General features: G+C 49.0%; 2 protein-coding genes and 1 long non-coding RNA gene across 9 annotated transcripts in view; 2 read left to right on the top strand and 1 right to left on the bottom strand.

The window, feature by feature from the left end:
* Exd2 (exonuclease 3'-5' domain containing 2) overlaps positions 1-1,700 on the top strand; it is a 54,375-nt gene extending 52,675 nt beyond the window's left edge. For all 4 annotated transcript variants that reach the window (XM_005004785.4, XM_003472377.5, XM_063241069.1 and 1 more), the window contains one exon: positions 258-1,700. In XM_005004785.4, coding sequence (XP_005004842.1) covers positions 258-474 — 217 coding nt within the window. In that variant the 3' untranslated portion in view covers positions 475-1,700. The remainder of the gene's footprint in view (positions 1-257) is intronic.
* Positions 1,701-7,856: 6,156 nt separating this feature from the next.
* On the bottom strand, positions 7,857-18,933 carry LOC134474200 (uncharacterized). Its single transcript, XR_010044868.1, has 2 exons — positions 9,743-18,933; positions 7,857-9,280 (listed from the first exon to the last, which is right to left on the bottom strand). It is a non-coding gene; the product is annotated as an uncharacterized LOC134474200 (long non-coding RNA).
* Positions 18,934-19,194: 261 nt separating this feature from the next.
* The window catches only part of Galnt16 (polypeptide N-acetylgalactosaminyltransferase 16), a 77,834-nt gene continuing 74,014 nt past the window's right edge, over positions 19,195-23,014 (top strand). For 3 of the 4 annotated variants that reach the window (XM_063241067.1, XM_063241066.1, XM_063241065.1), the window contains exon 1: positions 19,195-19,612. In XM_063241067.1, coding sequence (XP_063097137.1) covers positions 19,195-19,612 — 418 coding nt within the window. The remainder of the gene's footprint in view (positions 19,613-23,014) is intronic. The other variant, XM_023566099.2, reaches the window with a different exon arrangement.

Raw genomic sequence — 23,014 nt, 5'->3', positions numbered from 1 at the left:
AGAACCTCTCTCAGAGAATAAAAATTGCTGGGGATGTACCTCCACATAAAGGCACCAGGTTCAATCCCAAACATCACAAATAATAATTAGAAGAAGAGCAGAGATGAGAAAGTTTTGAAAACATTCAGGTAGCCATCCCTGAAGGAGTCCAGCCACTTCCTTATATGCCCTCAGCCTGCAGCATCAGCATCGAGGCTGTGTCGGAGAACATCGTGTGCTCCTTTCCCTCACAGCCTTCACACTTTGTGTCTTGGCAGGATTTTCAACGGAAGCTATGTTCCACACGGACTGAAGGTGGTGCAGTGTCACGCCCGCGGTGGGCTGCGCTCCCTCATGCAGCTGGAGAGCCGCTGGCGTCAGCACTTCCTGGACTCCATGCAGCCCAGGCACCTGCCCCAGCAGTGGTCGGTGGACCACAACCATCAGAAGCTGCTGCGCAAATACAGGGAGGATCTTCCTGTGCAGCTGTCGTGATTGCAGCTTTCCACCCAGGCAGGATGGGTGGGAAGCTACAGCCGAAAGTTGAAAAGTCACCTCTTCTGTTTTAATACATCATTGTCACAGCCTGGGTGACCCAGTGCAGTCCTAACCTTTTCTAGTCCCAGGTGCTTTCAAGGGAGCAAAGCTCTCGTTTTAAGTTAGGGGAGCTTATGGTTTTGCATTTTCATTGGTCACAATATTTTTTTCTTCCTCTATTATTTTTGTGGGCAAGGGAGGCCTGGCCTTTCTTTTCACTCTTTGTCTTGCCCTTTGAAGAGGGAGAATGAAGGCTTCCCCCGACGTGGCTTGTCAAGACTGAGGATACGAGTGAAACAGATTCTTCCCTGTCTGCTCTGGTGTTTCCCTAAGAGCAGATGTCTACTGCGGCAAGCTTGTCAGGTTAGGAGGGAGAAAATGTTCTTACAGAGGTAGAAAAAGTGGCTAAGGAGTCACATCTATTTCCCCAGTTCAGCCTCAAAAGTCTGACTTTCCTTGCTCTGCTGTAATTCATCTGGCGGGGACCCAGCCACCTGGGTTGCTTTGGTTTTTTCCACATAGCTGAAAGTGCTCCCCTTTACACATCTGGGACCAAAGCAGCAATTTCCTGCCTGTGCTTCCGCCTGCCATGAGAACCCGCTCCTGAAGTAAGCCTTCAGCCTGGTGGGGTAAAGTCAAGAACGCGCCCCTCTCTGGGAGAGCTTCCGCGGTTGACTGAGCTTTCCTCATTTGTTTGTTGCCTGCTGCTTGCTACATTCCTGCCCAGAGCTCTGAGGGTTTCAGCTTGATCTCTTTCTGAAGGGATGGTTATCTTTTCTTAGAACCCATGTCACCTCCCTTCAGTGTTCCAGGTGCCATCAGATTTCCAATACTGACCTCTTTTCACACTTAATTCACTCCCAGAGCCATTTGGTCAGATCGTGGTGTGATGAGTTCACCTCCTCCGACGCCTGGGGCCTTGTGATTAACTTGTACTTTAGATATTCAAAGGGTGAATGTTTCATCTTTCAAAATGTTAGGCTACCACTTTGAGTATGACATTGGTTTATTAGTGATTAGTATTTTTTCTAAACTATTGGTAAAACTTTCCTATTTTACAAGATCTTAATATTGCTTGCAAAGAATTTTATGACCAGAGTCCAACAAGAGCTCTATTTTGAAATTGTGCCCAAGCTGGTGATAATTGATATGACATTGATAAATAAAACTACTTTTAAGCACAAGGCTCACTGATTGTATATATGAAATGTCTCTTAGCTTTATAAAATCAGTAAGTATGCTTGAGGGCAGAGATATTTGCCCTGGAGGTCCCTATGTCATGACACTGCGGAGGCTCCTGTGCATGGAGGTGCTGCACACACAGTGGATCACATCCGCCGTCCATCCTGCACGGGGTTCCTCTGCCCTTCGTTTCATCTGGTCCTCACATGGGCATTTTGGACTCTAGCCTTGAGTTCCGTGAATACAAATAATAAGAGCCACTTTGGGGAACATACATATGTTCAGTGCTGCAGATGATGATCACAGGGTGTCTGTGCCTCTTGGCTGTGGAACCCAGGGATGGAAGAGAGCTCCTGAGATGGGTGGAGAAGACAGCCTGGTGCTGGGTCCTATAATGGGCAGGCCACAAGATGGCACTGAGAGATTGGTTTTTATAGTTATTCCTGAGCAACTTTTATACATGGTTGCAGAACTTAACTTGTCACCTGTGTTTCCAAATTTGTGTAGCTGATTTTAAGTCATTTTGATAGCTTTACAGGAAAACCTTTTCTTTCTCAAACAGAGCACTCTCCTTCCCATATATCCTCAGATGAAGAGGAAAAAAAAAGCCTCAGGAGGTCACCGAAGATGCTCTGGGCATCTTGCAGTGGGTAGAGGGAAGGGGTTCTCCAAGGAAGCTTTCTAGAAGGCCCGGGGACACACAGCTAGCAGTGGTGAGAGGAGAAGCCAGGCTGCAGCAGGCTGATCCCTCATCCTTTTCAGGAGAGAGGCTGTGTAGACTTGGATCTTTATATCCTGAGTCTGTCTGGAACTTCAGCAGACTTTCCCTAAGACTGTAGTTGTCATCTTAAATGAGAGCTTTTAAGGGAGATATTTTTTAAAAGTAAGTACTTTTTTTCTGATATAAAATATATGCTCATTAGAGAACAGTCCAAACACCAGAATCATCTATCTTTCTTCCATGTAGAACACAGCTAGACTTTGAATTTCCTTTTGCATATTCAAATGAAAAAGAAAGCCATATTTCTCCCCCTCATGTACATGGTATCACAAGTAGCTTTCTGTGTGTTAAATCTCTGAAAATGAGTTTCTAATATCTGTGCCTTTAGGGTAGCCATTTCCACCCAGGTGAAAACTTTGTTTCGGCTCCTTTGTTATCACGGATGCCCTGAACTTGCTCGTGTGTATCTTTGTGACCTCTCCTCGGCAATTTCTTTAGGGCGGGATCCCAGGACCTGTTGTGAAGAGGGAGGTCTCTTTGCTGGACTGAGTGCGAGTTGATGCCACATTAGGCATGCGCGTCCTGGGATGCGCCTGTGGTCCTTAGTTCTGAGTGCCCCAGTGCCCTGACTTAGCTTCCCTGTGAGTGCCAGACAAGGCCTCGTGAGTGCCCCAGTTACTGTTGGTGGCCTCAAGCTCTTCTCCACGGCTCTGCTTCCTGTCTCATACTCTTTACTGCTGTGTCACTGCAGTCACTGCTGTGTACCCACAGTCATTTTTCATTTTTTAAAAAGTAGTTTATTTTATCTTTAAAAATGTAAAAAATTTTAATTAAAAATAAATTTTTTCTTTGAAAGCTGTTTTTATAAAGTAGGCAAAGCATCAGTGATTTGTCATCAAAAGTGAATGAGGCACATATTCAGGGATTATTTCCACATGAGTGTAGTCATAATTTACCCATGTCATGGATAACAAAATGTGTTTGGTTGAAATAAAGCCATTTTAATTCCTTGTTTTTGACTCTTAGAAACCCAGGAGATGCAGAGTTTTGGTTCAGCTTCTTAGACTGCCTGTTAGTTAAGGCTCCAACATTGACTAAGTTAAATTCATAGTTTACCCTGCCACTCTTAATTTTTCACTCCTTTCTTCCTTTTTTTTTCTTTATTATATCTTTTTTCCTGAAGGAAATTTGCTAGTTTACTAATTATTAGGTAGTACAATTATGATGTATTTGACACAAACCCTTTTTCCTGGTTGCCTTTTCTGTTGTAAGATGATCCTAGTTAGAGTACTGTATGTAATCCCTCAAAAATACAGTGAGAATCAGCTTTCTGGGGCGAGGTGAGCTATAAATGGTATAAGAATGATTCTTTTTATGACTGATCCTCAATCTGAATAATATAAATATATAATCCCCCAAACATCTTATTTGGAATTCAGCTGTGCTTTTCAGGCATTCTGGAGCCCAGTGCCTTCTGCCCATCCCAGTCTTGGAACAGTTTCGTTTCTGGTAACAGAGGAGGGCTGACATGCAGCGCCAAGTGCTCTACAGTATGAGTTCCACCCACCTGCTGGGAGACACCTTGGCTACCCCTTTGTTTGGAGCCCTAATGTCCTTGTCTAAATGCCAGCTCTGGTTAGAGGCCCCTACACTCTGTGCATAACTGGACAAACTGGATCATCACTTGCTTGTTTTTTGTGATTTTGTTGTTGTTTTGTTTTGTCTTTTGTCTTTTTGAAAAAGAATCTTACTGTGTAGTTCAGGTTGGTCTTAAATTCACCATGTAGCCCAGGCATGGCCTCAGATTTGTGACCCTCCTGCACCCTCCTGCCTCAGTTGTCCAAGTACTAGGATTAAAAGTGTGCACCCCATCCAGCTGGGTTATTATTTGGGAAATAAATCAGCTTCCTTTGCACAGGAACAGGAATATCAGAGTACCTGGTTCATACATCCTTGTCTGTGTCCTCTTCCAACATGGTGTATGCTGCCTTAAGGCCATGCTTTACCAAATGGAGGTCATTGATCTCATGCCCTCCACATCGAACCCAAAGCATTTGTCCTCCCACTCTCCTTATTTGTTATTAATTCTTAAATTTTCCTTCTCTTACTAATGGAAAACATGCTGCCTTTCTGCCAGCATAACCTTTAAAAGCCTCTGACTTTAGAGTCAGCATTATTAGAAGCACAATACCTGGCTACTTCTGCTTCTCTTCTCAAGCTACAGCGTGCTGGGGCAGAGCTGGGCTTTCCATGATGGTAATCTACTGAGTCTTGGATAAGAATCAGAAATTCTGGATCAGTAAACTGAAAGAACTGGGAGAAATGTGATTGAGACCTGGATCGTTTTTAAGGGAGATATGTGTATTTGATTAGTGAGGATGGGAAGGTTTACTCATGGATTTAAAATCTAAAGATTTTGCTTCTTCCTTTTACTCATCTTGTATCAGGGGAGTCAGATGATGACCTGGGTTCTGATTCTGCTTAAGGATGAGGGAGACTAAATATATGTAATAGAGAATTGGATTGGGTACTTTAAAAGAAAACCACTAAGCCAAAATGAAAAATTAGGGGGCTGGGGATTTAGCTCAGCGGCATAAGCACCTGCCTTGCAAGCAGGCAGTCGTGAGTTCGATCCCCGGTACCAATAAAAATGAAAAAGACAAAAAAAAAAAAAAAAAAAAAAAGGAAAAATCCAGGGCCCGGGATTTAGCTTAGCAGCATAAGCGCCTGCCTCGCAAGCATGAGGTCATGAGTTCAATCCATGATACCAAAAAAAAAAAAAAAAATCTTCTTTCTATGTTGTAATATGTATCTGGGGACAGTGAGGTATCACAGTTTCAACACACTGCTATCCACCCTTGAGCTCTAGATGAGACGGGATCCTGGAAAGTCTCCAGAGCCTATGCCTCATACAATCCTGGCTTGCCTTGGACTTTGTCCTACTCACCTGTGCCTCTGCCTGGTATCAGCTAGACAAACGTGCAGATGTGAAGGTTGCACTGTATGAACCCCAAAGACATCTCTGTGTACATATCCATTCCTTGTGACCTGGCAGGAAATACATCACCTAATCCATTCTTGGGCTTGGTTTCAGTCCCCAAGAGACTATGTTGGCTTTTCTTTGTGTAACACGGATTCCTACTGAGCAAGCTCAGTGTGGATCTCTTCACAGTTGCCTGGAGCAGTGGTGGCAAACCTGTGGGGTGTGTGCCACAGCAGGCTGTTTATATCATTGAAAGCTCTAAAAGGTTCACTATTCCTGGCCTAAAGGGAGTCTTGATTTCTACCAAATTTGGATCATTTTTGTTGTCATTCCAGAAAAAATTAACCAGCTAGCTGAAAAAAGGCTCAGGTTCCCTTCTGTGCCCCTCCTAGAGGATTGCTAATTGTGTGTAAGGTTCTGACATCTTCAGTCGCTATCCCTCAGAGCTGATAAAAGCTCCAGTCAGTTGGCTTCATTTCTTTTAAATCAAGATATGGATGTTTGGCCCTAAGGTATGGGTCTGAGCCATAGCACATATGGCTGTCTCTGAGTTCTTGGATGCAATGAACAGGACTAAAGTTGGCTCAGAAAAGGAACAGAAGATGACTTGGGGTTACTTTTTCTTTTTAAAACATTATAAAGTGTAGAGAAGTTGGCTGCCATCCCCCCTCAACTCATCAGCAGAGCTTGACCTTGGCCAAGATTTTGCCTCATTCTCTAGGCATTTCAGCATAGAGTTGCGTTTCAGCCGTGGAATGCTTAACCAAAAGCACATGCTGCAGTGGTAGCTTCCAAAGAGCAAGTTTTTGCAAAAAGTCCACACATAGTATTGTTTTCGCAAAACAACAGCTTTCTCCGAACCACCAATCCAGCAAGCCTTTAAATGGCGATTCTTCAGTTTATTTGTGCACAAGGGCTGGGTTTTCATCATTATTAGCAATACTGAGTTCAAGTGCAATACGGTTCACATACAGCACATGCACACCTCTTAAGGCCATAGCTGGGTGGATTTTGGCAAATTTTACAACTGTATACTCACCAAGGACTCAGATTCTATCCTGAAACATCTATCCTAATGATGGCCTTCTGGGGATTGAAAGGTTGTTTATTCCTCTAGCTTAGTAAACTGCCCTAAAACAGTAAATCCAAGTCAACATGTGGACAATTAGTTATACTGAATCCAGGCAGTTTGCCTAAATCTAGTGAACTTGGTTATTGCAAAGTTGGGGGAAGTTTGATTTTAATGAGGTTTTTTTGTTTTAGTTTTTGTTTTTGGTACCAGGGATCAAACTCACAACCGTGCGCTTGCAAGGCAGGCGCTTATGCCACTGAGCTAAATCCCCGGCTAATGAGTTAATTTTTAAAAAGAGGTAATATGTGTACTTAATATAGAATTTCTAAAAAGTGCATGATGGAATCTGAGTCCATTCCTCCTTGAAGGTAACCAGTGTAATTGTTACTGCATATTGTACATCCTTCAAAGAGTGCACGTGGTTTGGGTTGGTTCTTTTCTCCTTATAGTACTGGAGATTAAAGCAGTACCGTGTGCTTTGCAAGTCCTCTATCACAGAGCTGCATTCCCAGCCCTTCGATTGATTTTTAAATCCAAAGTGTCTTCTTTGGCTATTGACCAAAAAGGTATTTTTCCACTCTTTTCTTCATATTTCAGGCCCTAGTTTGTGCATTTGTGCAGAAGCATCTTGGACCCCACAGCCTCAGCAGGACTGTTTGCCCTACACTGTGTACAGTTCACCTGTCTCTGTCACGTGGCTCAGAGGTGCATGTTTCTCATGGGGTTGCCTATGACCTGGTAATTGTAGCTCTTGCTTTTTTGGTAAAATAATGCTTAATTGCAACCTAAAAGCAAGTTACAAGTGAATCTTAGAAAGCCTCTCCCTTAGCCCAAATCTGTGGTATTATTCACTACACAGCCATCTTTCTTTCTTTTTTTTTTTTCTGTACTATAGATCAAACTCACGACCTCATACTTACTGGCAGGTGCTGTGCCATTGAGTTATTCCCCCATCTTTCTCTTTAAATACAGCATTGACCTTACATTTATCTTAAAAAGCCAGTTTCACTAGCAGACACAACTTGATTTGTGCATTAAGGATTTTTTTGTTGTTGTTTTGGGTTTTTATTTGTTTTTTTAGGCAAGGTCTCACTATGTAGTTCAGGCTGTCCTTGAACTCACTATATAGCCCAGTGTAGTTTCAAACTCACAACAATCCTCCTGCCTTAGCCTCCTGAGTGCTGAGATTATAGGGGTGCACTACCACACGTGCTTGTGTATTACAATTTGCAGACATTTAAAGAATACGCAGAACAGAGAACTTCTAGTCAGCATGTTATTGGACAGTATTTTTCACAGCTCACTGGCTCAAAACTCAGGAAAGGAAATCCCATTTTAGTCACTTTCCTTGTCACTAAGACACAATAACCAACACCCACCACTTAAAGGGAACATTTATTTTTGTTAACGTTTTAGATAGTCCTTGTGTGGTTAACAGCGCGGTGGAAGGGGCTGGGCAAAGGAAAGGTATTTACCTCATGGCAGACAGGAAGCAGAGAGTGCAGGGCAGAGCTAGGGAGGGAGCTGAACTCTTCCAGGTTCCACCCCCAGTGACCCACCTCTTCTGACCAGACCCCACCTCCTAACAGGAAGCCAGCTGTAGCACCTTCCACCAGCCTCGCCTCTGAGCAGTGAGGCTTTGGGGGACATCCAGGGATAAACCATTGCAGCCCTCTGGCCCTAAGCCTGTCAGTGGGAAAGGAGCACAGTCTGCAGGGTGGCTTTCCTTGGCCACTTCCAGCTCCCAGCCTTTTTCATTCCCTCCGTGGTAGAAGGCTAGGAGTCAGGTCTCCAGTTTGAGCTTCCCAGAGATCCACTGTCCAAGGAAAGGAGTGAGGCCCTTGGTGATTTCCAACTCAAGGCTCATATGATTTCCCTAGGGCCATTTTATCCTTCCTGCCCTTTTATGTTCTCTCCTTTGTCTTGCTGAAATCTAATCAGCCCAGCCCTCTCAGCCATCATTAGCAATATCCCCACTGGTCAGAAAGCTCCCTTTGAGCATCTCCTTAGAGCAGCTGTCACATTTGAGCAGCATCTGCTTTCTGACAAGCTTGAAGACAGGATGAAAGAAGTCTGAGGCTTCGGGACTGTGTTCAGTCTGCTTGTAGCCAATGGCATGGTGGCTTGGGGGAGGGTGGAAGGAAGAGAGGTCATTCTGGACAGGCAGGGACCTTCCGAATCCAGCCTTAGCCTGTGGTCTGCGCGGGGTCCACCTCCTAGACTTGTTCCCTCCGCCTCTGGCTGCAGCCTTTTCTGGGCAGGGAAACAGAATGAGGCAGAGATCCTGGTATGTTTTAAATAGTGCTGCTTGCAGCAGCCAGTCAGTCCAGCAGCTTGGAAGGTGAGCTGCCCTCCCCAAGAGCTTTGCATTGTGCTCCTGCCTCCAGCCTCTTGATCGCCGGCCACCCCAACCTCTCCTGCCCACCTCTCCAGTGTAACTGCACTTGTGTTAACTGTCCTTGGCTGCCCTTTGGATGGTTTCTCCTCAGGCCTTTCTGGTGCTAGTATTTGTTATACTTCTATTGGTTTTCCCTCTCTGCTTTTGTTTCCCTGAAGCTGTTTTTCATCATGCTCTATATCTTTTCATCTCTTGCAGTCTGTTCACATCCACTCCACCAAGTGCACATCACCATCTGCTGCTGCTGCTTGTCTGGCTTTGCCATGGCTTCCTGATTGTCCTCCTGCCCCCGCTTTCTCAGAGCCTAGTAAGGACAGCTCTGCCCCTCTTGGCTAATGTATGGCAGTGATGGACATTGGGACCAACAGCAAGAGGTCAAAGTCGGTGCTCCAGTACTGTCAGCGTACCCTAGAGAGAGCATGGTAGGCCATGTTAAGAAGGCTCCCTTCAGCAGAGAAAAGCTTAGGCAGCAGAAAACCAGTGTGACCTTTTCCCACCCTGCCACAGAGACCACTTACAAGACCTAACAGTAATTTTCAGAATATTTTAACTTTGATCTCTGGGTTCCTGGTAAAAAGTAATGTGAAAGAAGGAAGCTAGTCTGTTTAATTTACTGGTGGGAGCCAGGCATGGTGGCACACATCTGTAATCCCCAGCACTCGAGAGGCTGAGGCAGGAGGATCGTCACAAGTTGAAAGCTAGCCTGGGCTACATAGAGAGGTGAAAGCCAGCTTGAACTACACAGCAAGATCCTGTCTCAAAAACATAAATAAAAAATAAAAAATTTCACTGGTGGGAGATACGCTGTGTTGAATTGAAAAGAAGTAGGTGTGGGGAATGTGAACGGAGGGTACAGGGGGAAGAACCTACCTCGACTGCCGTAAGTTGTGCAGGTGACAGTTCCAGACAGGGAATGGACCTCAGTGAAGAAAGCTGTTTGTGGTGTGTCCACATGGGAGGTAAGTTTAAGGAGAGAGAGTCAGAAATCAGAAGAGGGCTGGAGAGAAGTAGAGGATGCAGAAGCGATGGGCCAGCACCTACCCAAGGTTATGACCAGAAAAGGAGGCAGAAGGGGAAGCCAGGCAGAGGCTCAGTGTCACAAGGGCAAGCTGATGTGGGGCTGGCACAGGGTGGCAGGCAACCAGGGGCGTGGGACCTGGCCAGAGATGCTACAGCCCAGAAGCAAACAGTATAGGGCTGAGACTTGAAGAAAAGGGCTCCTCCAGGACTTTCATTTGTCACTCCTTCCTATTATTATTATTATTATTGAGACAGGGTTTTGCTGTGTAGCACAGGTTGGCCTCACATTCCTAGCAACCTTGCGTCAGCCTCCCGAGGACTGGGATTATAAGCATGCACCACCACAACAGGCTTGTCCTTTTTTCTTTTCTATCCTTTTCCTATTAGCAGAAAACACAAAAAGGGGCAGTCTGCCTTTAAAAGGGAATAGAAAGGGTAGGGCTTTAGTTCATGACTGGGTACCTTTTGCCCTTGGCTGGACTTTTAGGCTTCTTCACCCACCTGGCAGCTGGAGTAGGAGGAGTGTCCGCCTGAGTGGCAGCCATCTGCAGCTCGATGGCCCAGCACAGTGCTGGGGCGCCAGCAGTGGCCGGGGGGCAGCAGGCACAGGCTGTTGGTGAACTCACCTGCAGAGCCCGCTCCCAGCTCCCAGCTAGTGATCCCAGCTCAGTCTGTCTCCTCTGGCCCGAGTACTGAGCTGCATAGATGTGAGACGTGGAAGAAGGAGAAGTTGTTTTTTCTTGCTTAAACTGTTTTGCCAGTAACTGTTTTGTAAGTAAGTGGAAGAAAGAACCCCCAAAATACAAAGGATGTACAACAAAGCCGCTTTCTCTCCAGTTCTTAAGTGCCCCTCCTCAAAGCCATCCCTGAATGTCCCAATTTCTTGTACATTCTTCCACTTTCTCTTTTTTAAAAGTCTGGGGTAATTACAAGCTTTCAAGTTCTTGATCAAAGAATATTTTGAATTGTTTGGATGTATGTGTGCGTATATAATGTGTAGGAGGTTCAAGTAGCAATAAACTGTGTCCCGGTTTATTGTCAATAACTTGCTGGGGCAGGAAAGAGTTTAAAATATTAAAAGAGGTGAATAGAACCCTAAAGTGCTAGCCCTGAAAGGACCTTCTAAGAACTTTTGTACACAAGTCCATTTATTGACCAAGTGGCTGTACTGGGGGTTGGACCCAGCGTGTCCACACTGAGCTACACACCCAGCCTTTCTTGGTGTTCTGAGAACAGTGACTTGCTTTACCACTAGGTTGCCCAGGGTAGGCTTGAATTTGTGATTCCCTTTCCTCAGCTTTCCAGAGGGCTGGGACTATAGATATGTGCCACCATATCTGGCCACCAAATTCTATTGTAAACATGAGAAAGAGGCTCAGCAGGTAACTTCTCAAGGTCACCGAGCTGGGTGATGATGTATCTGTGACTAAAACCCAGGTTCCCATCTCAGTCTTGGCTCTCCAAGAACATGATAAATGCTCTAATTCTAGGTAGTGATCTTTGCAGAGACGTGATGCTGAGATGGAAGCAAAAACAAATGATTAGATATATAGATTGAGAAATTCCCTCATTGTGGCTGCTAAAGCAGTAATTCCAAGACAGGAGGTGGCTTGGGCAGGAGCATCGCTGTGGTGCTGCTGGGATCCACTCCTAAGGCCCAGCGAGGAAGCAGCGCACAGTGCCATCCCTGATCACCAGCAAAGAGTTCAGTACTTCCAGGAAAAGCTGAAATTAGATTCCAATAGAGAATAGTTCCACAGCCCGGTGTGGTGGTCAAGCTTGTAATCCCAGCACTCAGGAGGCCAGCCGAGGCAGGAAGATTTTTGTGAGTTCCAAGCCAGCTTGGGCTACAAAATGAGTTCAAGGCCAGTTTGAGCTACACAGTGAAACTCCGACTCAAAAAGGCCACCAAGAAGCAAAACAAAACAAAAAACCCACGGTACCTCCGCGTGCACGCGTGTACACACACACACACACACACACACACACACGCACACATGTATTTATATGCACATGCACAGGCACTGGCACAAAGTAGAGGTGTTGGTCCCAGCTGTAAAGTCTGGCCCTTTTCTCCCGGTGCCTCCAGGCTGAGGTCAGTAGCGGCAGCACAGTGCTGCTCCCTGCTGGAGGACCTAGCACCCTAGGAGCCACCCTCGCTGCGGAAAGCAGAGGCTGGTGTCTCCTTTCTGGGCAGGACGGAGAAGTGTTAACCTACACTGAGGAAACCTGCGTGCGTATGGGGCAGGAATTCCAAGGGAAAGGGGAGGATACGGGGAGAAGGTGCCTGTGACACCTCAGGGCTCCACCGCTGCTGGCCCCACGAGCACTGCCAGCCTAGCTGCTTACACCATCTCCCAGGAGGAAACTCAAGATTTATGCGCTGATAAAATGGCAAGATGCTTTTTAAAAATTCGTTCTGTGTTGGCAGCAGCTCCAGACACTGTGAACAGTTTCAGTGTCCAAGCCAGATTGATGGGCTTTTTGATGACTTCAGAGGGTGGCTTCGGAGAGAGGGGACATGAGGGACTGTAAAGGCTGGCTGTAAAACCCTCAATAGCTTTGAAATGGTAAATTTCCAGGCAGTGGGAATCTGGCATTATACACCTCCTGCGTTAACAGTTTTTTCTGCCTGTTCAATTATTTTGACTTGTAAGGGAGTAGAGATTACACTCAAAATTATCGATAGATGCTTTTAGCCTGACTGAGAGCTTTAAAATATATACCAGCCCTGGGAAAATTCCCTTAATTTCCACCTCCCAGTTTCACAAGGCAAATGGAAGTGTCAGTTGTAGATTAAAGAAACGCAGGGCTAAGACAACAGTTTCTTCAACTCAGAGTCTCTTGGCCTTATTGCCTGGCCTCGTAAAGTGTGTGCAAACCCAAGGTCTGGGGATTCATCCTGATGTGACCCAGGCGGTAAGGTCCTTGGAAAGAGAAATGAGTGCTCCTGAGGGCCTGGACTAGGGCCTCGAATCAGGCCATCTCACAGAAGCAGGAAAAAATGGCACCTGTCTGTATCTCCATCTTCACATAAAAGATGCAGAAGCCCAGTTTCTGAGGTATGCTTCCCCCACCTTAGTGTGGGCTCATGAGTAGCCACCCAGCAACCTGTTTGCCTCAAGTATACACCTAGGTTTTCATCTCTGACTGACTGGCCCATCCATTCCTCCTCCTGAGCTCAACCTGCATTTATAGGTGCTTTCCTGGAGCAGCCACAGAGACTCAAGTACAGCTGAACATGCCTTTCAAATCTGTCCCTCCTGACTCCCCATTTTTGTTCATGTTTTCCCCTTATACCAAAACATTTCTCTGCTATGCAAGACATTTACATGTTATCCTCAAATTCTTTCTCTCACTTCACCTCCAACTGATCATCAAATCCTTTGAATCCACCTTCCTTTCCAGCTTGTTACTGCCCAAATCCAGCACTGTTTGCTTGGCTGCTTGCAATGTTATAATGATCCCCCCTCACTGGTCTTCCACCTTCTCCATGAAATTTATAACCAATCGTGTCATCCTCTATTTTAAAATTTGGACATTTCGGGCTGGGGATTTAGCTCAGCGGCATAAGCACCTGCCTTGCAAGCAGGCAGTCTTGAGTTTGATCCCTGGTACCAATAAAAAAAAAATTCTGGACATTTCTTTTAAGCGTTCTTAAGTACAAATTTTGTACAGAAGCCTAGAAGACATCTGTCAACTGGTCTGTGCCCTCCCCTCTAACCTCGTTACCATCCCCATCCCTACCCACCTACATCAAGCCACTCACTATTTCCTGTGTTATGGGATACTCATACATCTTTGCAACTTTGGCTTGCTCCTCTTCCCAGAATTCCTTTCCAGGTCTTGCCCACCCACTTACTCTTTTAAGATCTCAAGTGACTTCTGATTTGTGAAGAATGCCCCCTTCTATAGAGGCTATTATATCATACTGTAAGTATTTTTGTATCTACTCAAAGTCTCAATTACTGGACCCTTGAGAGGCTAGAGCCAGACTTTGTTCATTTTTGTGTCCTCAGTTCCTAGAAGTACCTGGCATGGTAGTTGTTCAGGAAGGAAAGAAAAGGACTGGGAAGCACACCCCAGGAGGTTAACAGGCACTGGTTACCCTGTCTGAGAGGGCAACTTGGGGTTTTTATGGGACAGAATGGTAGGTAGCTACAGTGTGCCACTCTAGGATTCATTCAGTCAGTCACCTACTCTGCACAGATATTTAGTGGGTACTGCCAAGATACTGGTGTTAGAAACTCTGTACAAAAGGCACTGCTGGCCCCTGCTCAGAGGAACTTGCATTCAAGGTGGTGAGACAGACATATGGTCGGCACTGGCTTGGTGTTCGGTGGGCCATCTGGTCTGAGGACCTTTGTCACTCAGCTCTGCAGAGGCTGTGGAGAAGAAGAAGAAGCAAAGCAGAAGGTGGCAGAGACGGCAAGGTCAGGGGCTTTAGGACTCTGCTTCTGGGACCAGTGCTGCTGACCAGTTGGCTTTATTTATGCGTTTCTCTTTTATATGAGTGCCTTGCTGTTAATAAAGAACATCCGACCCATTTCTAATTAGCCTACAGCCTCTGCAGGCCCCTTACTCCCAAGTGCGACAGCTGGGTATTTCACCATCAGCAATGACATTCATAGTTCCTGCAGTTGTCCACCAGAATCAGGGCCATTCTGTCTCTGCCTTCTGCTGGCACCTCAGAAGACTTTGTCACCTTCTCTTGGGGCAGCAGGGTTTGGCGTAGCCCGACGGCTTAGGGAAGGGGTCTGGGAAGAAGTTAGGGGAGTCACTGCCCTGGCCCACCCTGACTGTAGATGAGTTGCCCATCTTTGTAGTCCATAGTTCTGCACCCTTTTGTCAAGAGAGAAGTGTATGCTGCACAGAGCTACCCTGCCTTTTCCCCTCCTTCCCTTCTTCCTTGCATCAACAAACATTTAATGAGTATTATTGTATGCCGTCATTATGAGCACTGCCTAAGCACTGGGGAAACTGTGATGAACAGGATGTAGAACCACCTTTGAGGCGCGGGTCTGCAGCTCAGTGGGGCAGCCCTTGCCTAGCGTGAGTGAAGCCCTGGGCGAAGCCCATACCCAGAACAAAGCAAAACAAAAAACCAAAAATCCCTACACACTTGGAGTTTACACTCCAGGGATAGAAACTGGAGTGAGTTGCTCCAGTAAGTAAGTGAGAAGTCACAGTTGTTAGGCAAATAAAAAAGGGAAGAGTAATAAGAGTCTGGAAATTTCTAAAAGCCAGGTTCTTCCCTTCGTTTGTAGTGGATCACAGAAGCTCAATGTACAGATGATTTCCTTAGAGACAGCTGCTATATTCATGCAGTCAGGTGGCAGTAGGTGGCATATGCTCCACAGGATGGCTGGTGACCTTTGCAGGCATCAGTCTCCTTATCTGTGCAGTGGGGATGATGGAGGTCCTCACAGGGTTGCTCAATTCCAAACCTCTGTCTTCATGGTAAGTGTTGCCTGGTAACGTATGTTCTGTTTACCATCCCAGGCTTCTTTCCTGCCTGGAGCAGATGCGGGCAGTGCAGGGAGAGAAGGTTCAAACCAGCTCCCCTCAGCTGCCTTCTGGGCCTCTCCTGCAGCTGTAGACACAGCCGGAGGCTTCTGTGCTGGCCCAGGGTCTCGGGGGTAATGGGTAGAGACGGGCTGGGGCTTGCTCTGTGCCTTCCTCTGCCTTGCTTCCAGCCTGCTCCACATGAACTCTGGAGGCGGCGGCCACCTGGCTATAGCACAGGACAGTCTGTCCTTACTGGCTTGTGGGTGTACTAAGAGAGGTCTTCCTGGGATCCATGCTTGGCCTCAATCCCCCGCATGTGCCCTGGACAGGCCCCTTAGGAGTCCCAGCACCAGCAGCACCAGCAGCATGCCTATAAGTGGGCTCACCAGACAGGAGGTCACCAAGCCCTGGATTTTACTTGCCTTATTCATCTAGTCATTCTCAGCAATGCTACTCCCATGTTACAGTTGAAGAAACTGAGGGGAAGAATTTGCCCAAGCCATTCTACTAAATAACCCGGCTTTCAAACACAGCTTGAGACAAGGTCACCCACTGAACTGAGCCCTCTCTTCCCTATTAGCCACTCTCCCCATCCCCACGCAAAATGCAGAGGGACCCAGCTTATCTGGAGTACTTTACTGTCTTTGACAGCTTTCAAGGAGAAGGGTGAGGACTGGAATATAGTTCCAGGGTACAGCACTTGCCTAGAGTCCCAGCGACCCTGGGTTCCATGCCCATTATTGCCCTCCTTCAAAAAAAAAGAAAAAGAAAAAGGACCTGTGCTTGGAAGAAACGTCAAACAGGAAGACATCCAATGAAGTAGAAATCTGAAATGGCTCAGTTGGAGACGGACCCCTGAAAGGCATCTCTTTGTATGTCCACCCTGAGCTATATATTACTCCAAGCAAGTTGAACAGGCCCCTGGAGGCCCTGTGTCCTGATCTGCAGATGGGGTTGGTAATCCTTACTCAGCTCTGCTGTGGAAGCTCTGGAGACTACATGTAGAATGCTGGCACAGTGGCAGGCACCTGGTGGGTCCTGAGTAAACTGTGACCATCGCGATTACCCTTGTTTTCAAAGTTTGGTGAACATTAGGAATCAGCAAGCCTCTTAGGGGTGGCTTCAATTCTGTGGTGCTGCTGGGACATACTCTGAAGGCCCAGAGAGGAAACAGCACTCAGTGTCATCCCTGATCACCAAAAGCTATCTCAGGGAGGGGCAGCAGGCTCCTTCTGCACCCATTTAGGATCTGAATCTGGAAGGAGGTCATAGGCCACAGTGGAAGTAAGCAGCTGTCAATGCTTAGCCCTGCTACAGTGTCTGTGGCTTGAGGCAAATCAGCCAACCTCTATATCAAAGTTCTGTCACGTGAGCATGGTAACTTCCTGCCCCTTCCTCCCACCCCAGGGAAGCCCTGGGCAGGGGCAATCCTCTCTTGGGGTCAGAAGTGTCAGGAATGACAGTTGGTCCTGAGTCCTGGGAAATAAGTGGTGAGACTTGCAGAAACCCTCCCTCTCTCTCCTCACTGGGCCTTCCTTGCTGTGGCCACCAGAAATTTCTCCACTTGCTGTCAGCATCATCGCCTATACGTAGGGGTGAGTGTGGACCCTCCTCCCAGGAGTGGAGGGGATGACTTTGGATTCTACATTCTTTTACCTGGTTCTGTCAAGAGCAAAGGCAACCAGACACTCATAAACCATGCTGGACCCAGGGCAGCAGCTGATGGCAGTAGAGCCTTCACCTCCTGAGAGCACTGTGAAAGTGGGACCACCAGGAGGGCAGTTTCCTTATATGTTAGTTGACTGAAGATGCCTGTGGAGCCTGATTCCTGAGGAACAAGGTCTTCCTTCACCTCCCGCATATGCTCCGTGATTCCTGTGGAAACCACATTGGCTTGACAGTGGTTTTCCCCATCTATGCCAACCGATTCTAGCCCCCAGATGGTCTAATTAAAAAGATTGGGGGCTAGGGATTTAGCTCAGCGGCATAAGTGCCTGCCTTGCAAGCAGGCAGTCGTGAGTTCGATCCCCGGTACCGATAAAAAGGAAAAAGAAAAAATAAATAAATAAATAAAAAGATTTCAGAGAGCAAGGCCAGCCTGCTGCGCCAGGGCCAGTGGCAGCTCTGCACCTTGCCCCTGTTGTCTGTGACTGCTACACATCTTGTGCCCCAGACTCTCCGGGACTTTTGTAGCCCCTTTCTGAGATCTTCTTTGTTACATTTCTTTATAGGGTCACATTCCTGATTGGACTTGTCTAAGTGTCCTCGTGATTAGTCTTCTTAGTCAAGGTATTATAGTTGTGACGATAACCCTGAGTTTTCTGGAAAAACACCACCTTTGGGTTTTCGCATCAGTTGCACATCTGTTACACACAGAAAAACACCACCCTATTTCACTTCCATGCCACAGGGTGGGGCTCATGGTGTTGTTGCATAGGGACATGGCCCAGAGACCACTGTTTCCCTGATTCCCCCAGCTGGCTTTATTTGCAGGCCTGGTCCTACTTGGGTCTTCAGAAGAGCCACAACATCCGGCAGCATCAGCAAGGAGCCAGCTGCCTGCCAATTCCATCCTTGGCATCCAAAGACTGCCTGAGTTCAGACTCACCTAATCTGGCCAACCTCAACTCCCACCAAATCCTTCCCAGCATCCATCGCTCTCCCTTAGCAAGCCAACTACTTCCGCCTTTGGACCCTTTGCTGGGACAGCTAGTCATACCTCTTCTTTCCTCCTTTTCCCAGTCTCCTAAGGATTTATTCAGATGTGTCCATCTCCTCTGAGAAATCTCCTCCAAAGACCATGTTGCACTAAAGGATTTCTCCCTCCGTGATCCTTACTTCCTTATGTCACACCAGCTGCCCAGTGCCAAGTGCTGTCTGGTGTCCTACTGCTGATCCAGTCCACACTGCCTTCAGTTTGGAGGTTTGGAGTGAGGGTAGTTCACATCTGATTCTCGCCACCTCCAGGCTGTTGAGCTGACTCTCCAGCTCTTGTCCTTGTCTCTCACCACTGTATTTTACACTTCATCAAAAAGTGTCAGATGGCTGGGAAACAGCTCTGCCCACTAATTAGGCTTGTTCCCTAGGCAGAATCATTGACTCACCTCTTTGGCCTCCCTTCTTTCACAGGAAATGGTGACGAGGCACGAGAGTGACCCTGCACAATGAGGCGGGGTGGAGGGAAGCACCGTGAAAGCTAAGAGCCTCGCGCCGGTGAGAGCCGTGGATTGGCAGTATCCCGTTCTCCCCGCATTGGCGGCCAGGCAGGGCTGTCTTGTCTTCTTTCTCTCCGGATGTCAAGTGCACCACCTTGTAGTTCCTCTTTGGGGAGGGCACTTTGGCGGCTCGGAATCCTAGGCTTCGGAAGATTCCGGTGTAAACTCAGCCTCCGCTTCTCCCCGGCCGCCCCTTCCCAAGGACTCTCCGAAAACACCTTGAACCCCGCGCCACGGTGCAGCTCTGAGCGCTCCAGGAACTGCAGCTTGGTGGCGCGGGCCAAGGCCGGGGGTCGCGCGCCTGCAGCCGGTGACTCAGGGCCGCTCAGTCAGGGGCGAGTGTGGGTAGGCGGGCCCGCCGAGGGCCGCGCCGGGGCAGCCGCCGGGCGTACTGTTGGCGAGCCGGCGGAGCCCAGGCTAATTCTGGCCCGTCGCCATTTCGCCGCGGGCGTCTGTCTCGCCCGTCCCGGGGCGCGGGAGGAAGGCCCGCGCTACTTCTCATCCGGCGCGCTCCGGCTCCGCATCTGCTGGTGCGCGGCGGCCGGGGCGGCCGGAGCGCGGAGCCGGCTCCGCGCGCGGATGAATGGGCGCCGGCAGCCGCGCGCGCTGGGGCTGAAGGGCATTAGGACCGTGAGGATCGCTCGGCGCTCCTGTCTCTCCTTATCACCCCCCCCCCTCCTTTTTCTGCTCTGCAGGACTGAGCAGCCAGGCGCGAGCGAAAACAAACAGCTGGGGCTAAGAGCGCCCCCGGCCCCGGCCCCGGCCCCGGCCCCGGCCTGGAGAGCACGCCGGCCCCCAGCCGGGCGCCCGTCCGCCCACCATGAGGAAGATCCGCGCCAATGCCATCGCCATCCTGACCGTAGCCTGGATTCTGGGCACTTTCTACTACTTATGGCAGGACAACCGAGCCCACGCAGCATCCTCCGGGGGCCGGAGTACGAAGAGGGCTGGAGGGAGGCCGGAGCAGCTCCGCGAGGACCGCACCATCCCGCTCATTGTGAGTCCGCCCGGCGCGCCGGGCAGCCGGGGAGCCGAGGGCGCGGGGCCCGGCCTGGGGCTGCGTGCCCGCCGCGCCAGGGCTGGCTTTGTAGACGCTGGAGCATTCTTGTTCGTTGTTATGGCAACCCCTGCCGGCCGGGCGCGGGGGCCTGGGTGCAAGGATGGAGGGAGGATGACAGCGGGTGGGGGCTGGGAGAAAGTGCTGCAAGTTTGGTGGGCCCGGCGTGCGCGCGCGACTAGGAACGTGGCGGCTCCCCCGGCACTGCGCTGGCCAGGCCGGGGTCTGGGGGTTGGAGGCTAGGGGGCAGGGGCTGGGGGCTGCGGGCGCTCGGCCCTGCCTGCAGCCAGAGCGCTGGGGAGCCGCGCAGCTGAGCGCGTAGGTGGCAACGCACAGCGGGTCTCCAGCCTCCCGAGGGTAAAGGACGTCGGGTTGGGGCGCGGTGAGGAAAGGGTCGTTAAGCACCGCTCTTGGTCTTGAATTTGTTTCTCCTGCATTGATACCCGGGGGTGGGGGGGGCGGGGGTGCTCTCTGGCTTGGGGAAAGATCTCCTCCTGTATGCGCCCCTCGTCCCCAGCATTAGGGTCCAGCACCGCAAGTGAGTGGGCAGCGTCCACGCTGGCCTGTGCGATTCCTTAGCATGAAGTCCACCGCTCGTTTGTCCGGCGAGCCAGCAACAAAGGCGTTGAGGCACGTCGGGGACCCTCGGCGGAGCTGCCGGGGCCCTCGGCATTCGGGGGACTCGGGAGAAGGCTGCGAAGACCCAACCTTCCTGCAGGGGGCGTTCCTGTCGCCGCCTTGGCCTGGGTTCCTGGTGACAGCTCGGTGTAGCTAAGCTGGGCACCTGTTGAGGCAGGCTAGGACCTGCTGAGAGCGCTCTCCGTAGCGCGCTTCCTCCGAAGGGGGCGGGTGGTGGTGAGCCAGATTCAGGGATGACTTTCGGGACAGGCTACTGGACTGGGGAAGCCTGGCTGGAAGACGACAAGAAGAGGGATGGGAGAGGCAATGGGAGAGGGTGCAGTTTTTTACTTGTAAAGATCTGGGCCTGGGGGAGAAAGGAGCCCTACACGGTCAGGAGAGCAGAAGCTTGCATGGACTAGAGCAGGACTTTTGTCCAAAGGCCACTTTGAACCCCAGAAGTATGGGGAGGGTTGGTGTAGACCAGCTCTCATATCCCATCCTGCCCCATCTTCCACTCATTACCTGCAAAAATACGTAATTTCTGACCCTGAACTGAGATCTTGTGGTCTGAGGGTTTATCTGGTTGCATTTGGGGGTAGCCTGATTAGATGAGTGTTTCTTTTTGGGCTGTGGCCCTGTTTCTAGGACACTGTTCCCAAAGCACTCATCAGTGTTTGGAAAGAAAAAAGAAGGAAAAACTAAGACTTCAGAGTACTGAGATTCGGAGGGACTGACAGATTGGAGCAGGACAGGGCCACTCCCATGGACCTGGCACACCAAGAGTCCCAGCGGCAGCCTCTTCACTCCAGAAGAGGACCAGCCCTGCTCTAGGAAAATGGGCCTGGGCCTGGCAGGGTAGATAGAGGCAAGTTGGCCAGATACTCTGTCCCTCGCTCTGGTGATGTGATGGGGGGGTGCCCCTGAGCCGGAAGGGGAGGAGGCTGAGGGAAGGCAGGAAGCAAAAGAGAAAGCACTGGGAAACTGCTGTCCCTGAACCCTGATTTTGCTGGGGCTCTCTGTCCTCCCCCAGGGTGTGTGTGTGTGTGTGTGTGTGTGTGTGTGTGTGTGTGTGTGTGTGTGTTGTGCACTGCTTGGGTGATACAGCCCTAATTTTGAGGAGTAGAAATTGGAGGTTATGGCAGGAGGTGCTAGTGAACATCCTTTTGCCCCTACTGATTGCTGTGGCAGATTAGAAAGGGGCTAAACTTCAAGTGTGAAGGGGAATCTGAGAGAGCCTAGGAGCTGGGAAATGAAGGTGTAGGAAGGAAGGGAGGATGGAAGTCCCCAGGAGTGGAGTGGCAAGGGCTGTCGCTAGCCACTGAGGTACAGCCAGCTCCCCCTCTGTTTTAAGCTTTAGCCTTGGGTGTCTGCCTCGGCATCAGTCCTGATCACACACTACCCTTGACACTGCCTTGCACTGTACTCTTGTCATTCAAGTTGATTCACTTTCCTCTAATTCTCAGCTATGCATGCAGGGACTATGCTGGAAGTGCCTCACATCCCCGCATTGATGTGCACAGCAAGACTTAATAAGTACTGCTTTTATAGAGGAATGCAATAGGATTCTTGCCCATTTCTGAGAGTAGTCAATGGGCCAAGCTTTGGATCCCCCTGGTAATTATCTGTAGCTCTGCCCTGACTAAGTGAGGAGGTAAAGAATGTGTGCCCAGTCATCTCCAGGCGTCCAGCTCTTTGTTCAATCTAAAAGGTGCAGGTGCAGCTGAGTACTTGCCTTCTCTCTGAAATTTCCTTTCCAAAACACTTCTCTGTCTGGTTAGGCCAAGACATTTGTGTGTGGACTTTCAGATTCTTGGGGAATGAGGTGGCCAGCCCTGCTGTCAGAGGCTGAGCAAATTCAGACAAGCGTCATCATCGCTCGCTCCCCTTGGGAAATCAAAGAGCTGAGCTGGGAAAGGGAGGGGCTGCATGTGAGTTGGACCTGGAAATGGCTCTGTGTTCAGACTGTTGGGTTATCTGAAGCCAGCCACGTTGCTTCTGGACCTCCTAGACACTTGTGTAGGATTGTGGGATGTCAGTATGCAACCAAGTGGCCCAGTGGGAGGTCCTGAGTTTTGCTATCATGGGTGTTGACACCCTCGTGTATCACAAATTTTGATGTGAAAAATTGGGGTACATAACCTGTGAAACTAAAAGGAGATGCTGACCCCATGCCTACTGGCTGCCATATCTGGGGCCATCCCCTGGAATCTACACTGCTGTCCACTGGCACAGGATGCCCACTAGTGCAGGAGGTAGGGCAGACCTGGCTGAGATATGAGCCTCCCAGTGGGGGAGAACGTTTGTGGTTGTTTTGATCTGGGACTTAAGTTTTCCATATGCCAGCTCTTTAACAGGCATGGGTGGGAAGCCAAGGTGTTACAAGGAATTTCACTTTACATTATTAAAACAGACTCCATTATGGGTGTTGTCAGCATAGATGTACTAATTTGCAACAACAGTTTCCTATTTAAAACCGTGAAGGATGTAGGCAGGAGTTTTCCTCAGTTGGTGTTTCTTATCCTGGAAGTGAGGTACTGCTAAGTGACCACAGGGAAACTACTGTCTCTGGACCTTGATTAATCTTAGTGTTAAATTTCAGTTGAATGATTGACAAGATTTATTGATATTTAGTCAAACCAATGATAGTTTCTTTTCTGGAATATGGAAATGGCTTTGAGGAAGTGCTCCTGTGGGGTGGCGTGAGGTTTCACCTGTCGAGTG

Source organism: Cavia porcellus, unplaced genomic scaffold (genome assembly GCF_034190915.1).
Source record: "Cavia porcellus strain 051 isolate PalLab524CR breed Dunkin Hartley unplaced genomic scaffold, mCavPor4.1 scaffold_31, whole genome shotgun sequence".
Taxonomy (NCBI): domain Eukaryota; kingdom Metazoa; phylum Chordata; class Mammalia; order Rodentia; family Caviidae; genus Cavia; species Cavia porcellus.
Note: the sequence above shows the minus strand (reverse complement) of the source record. Positions and strands in the feature narration are given on the sequence as shown.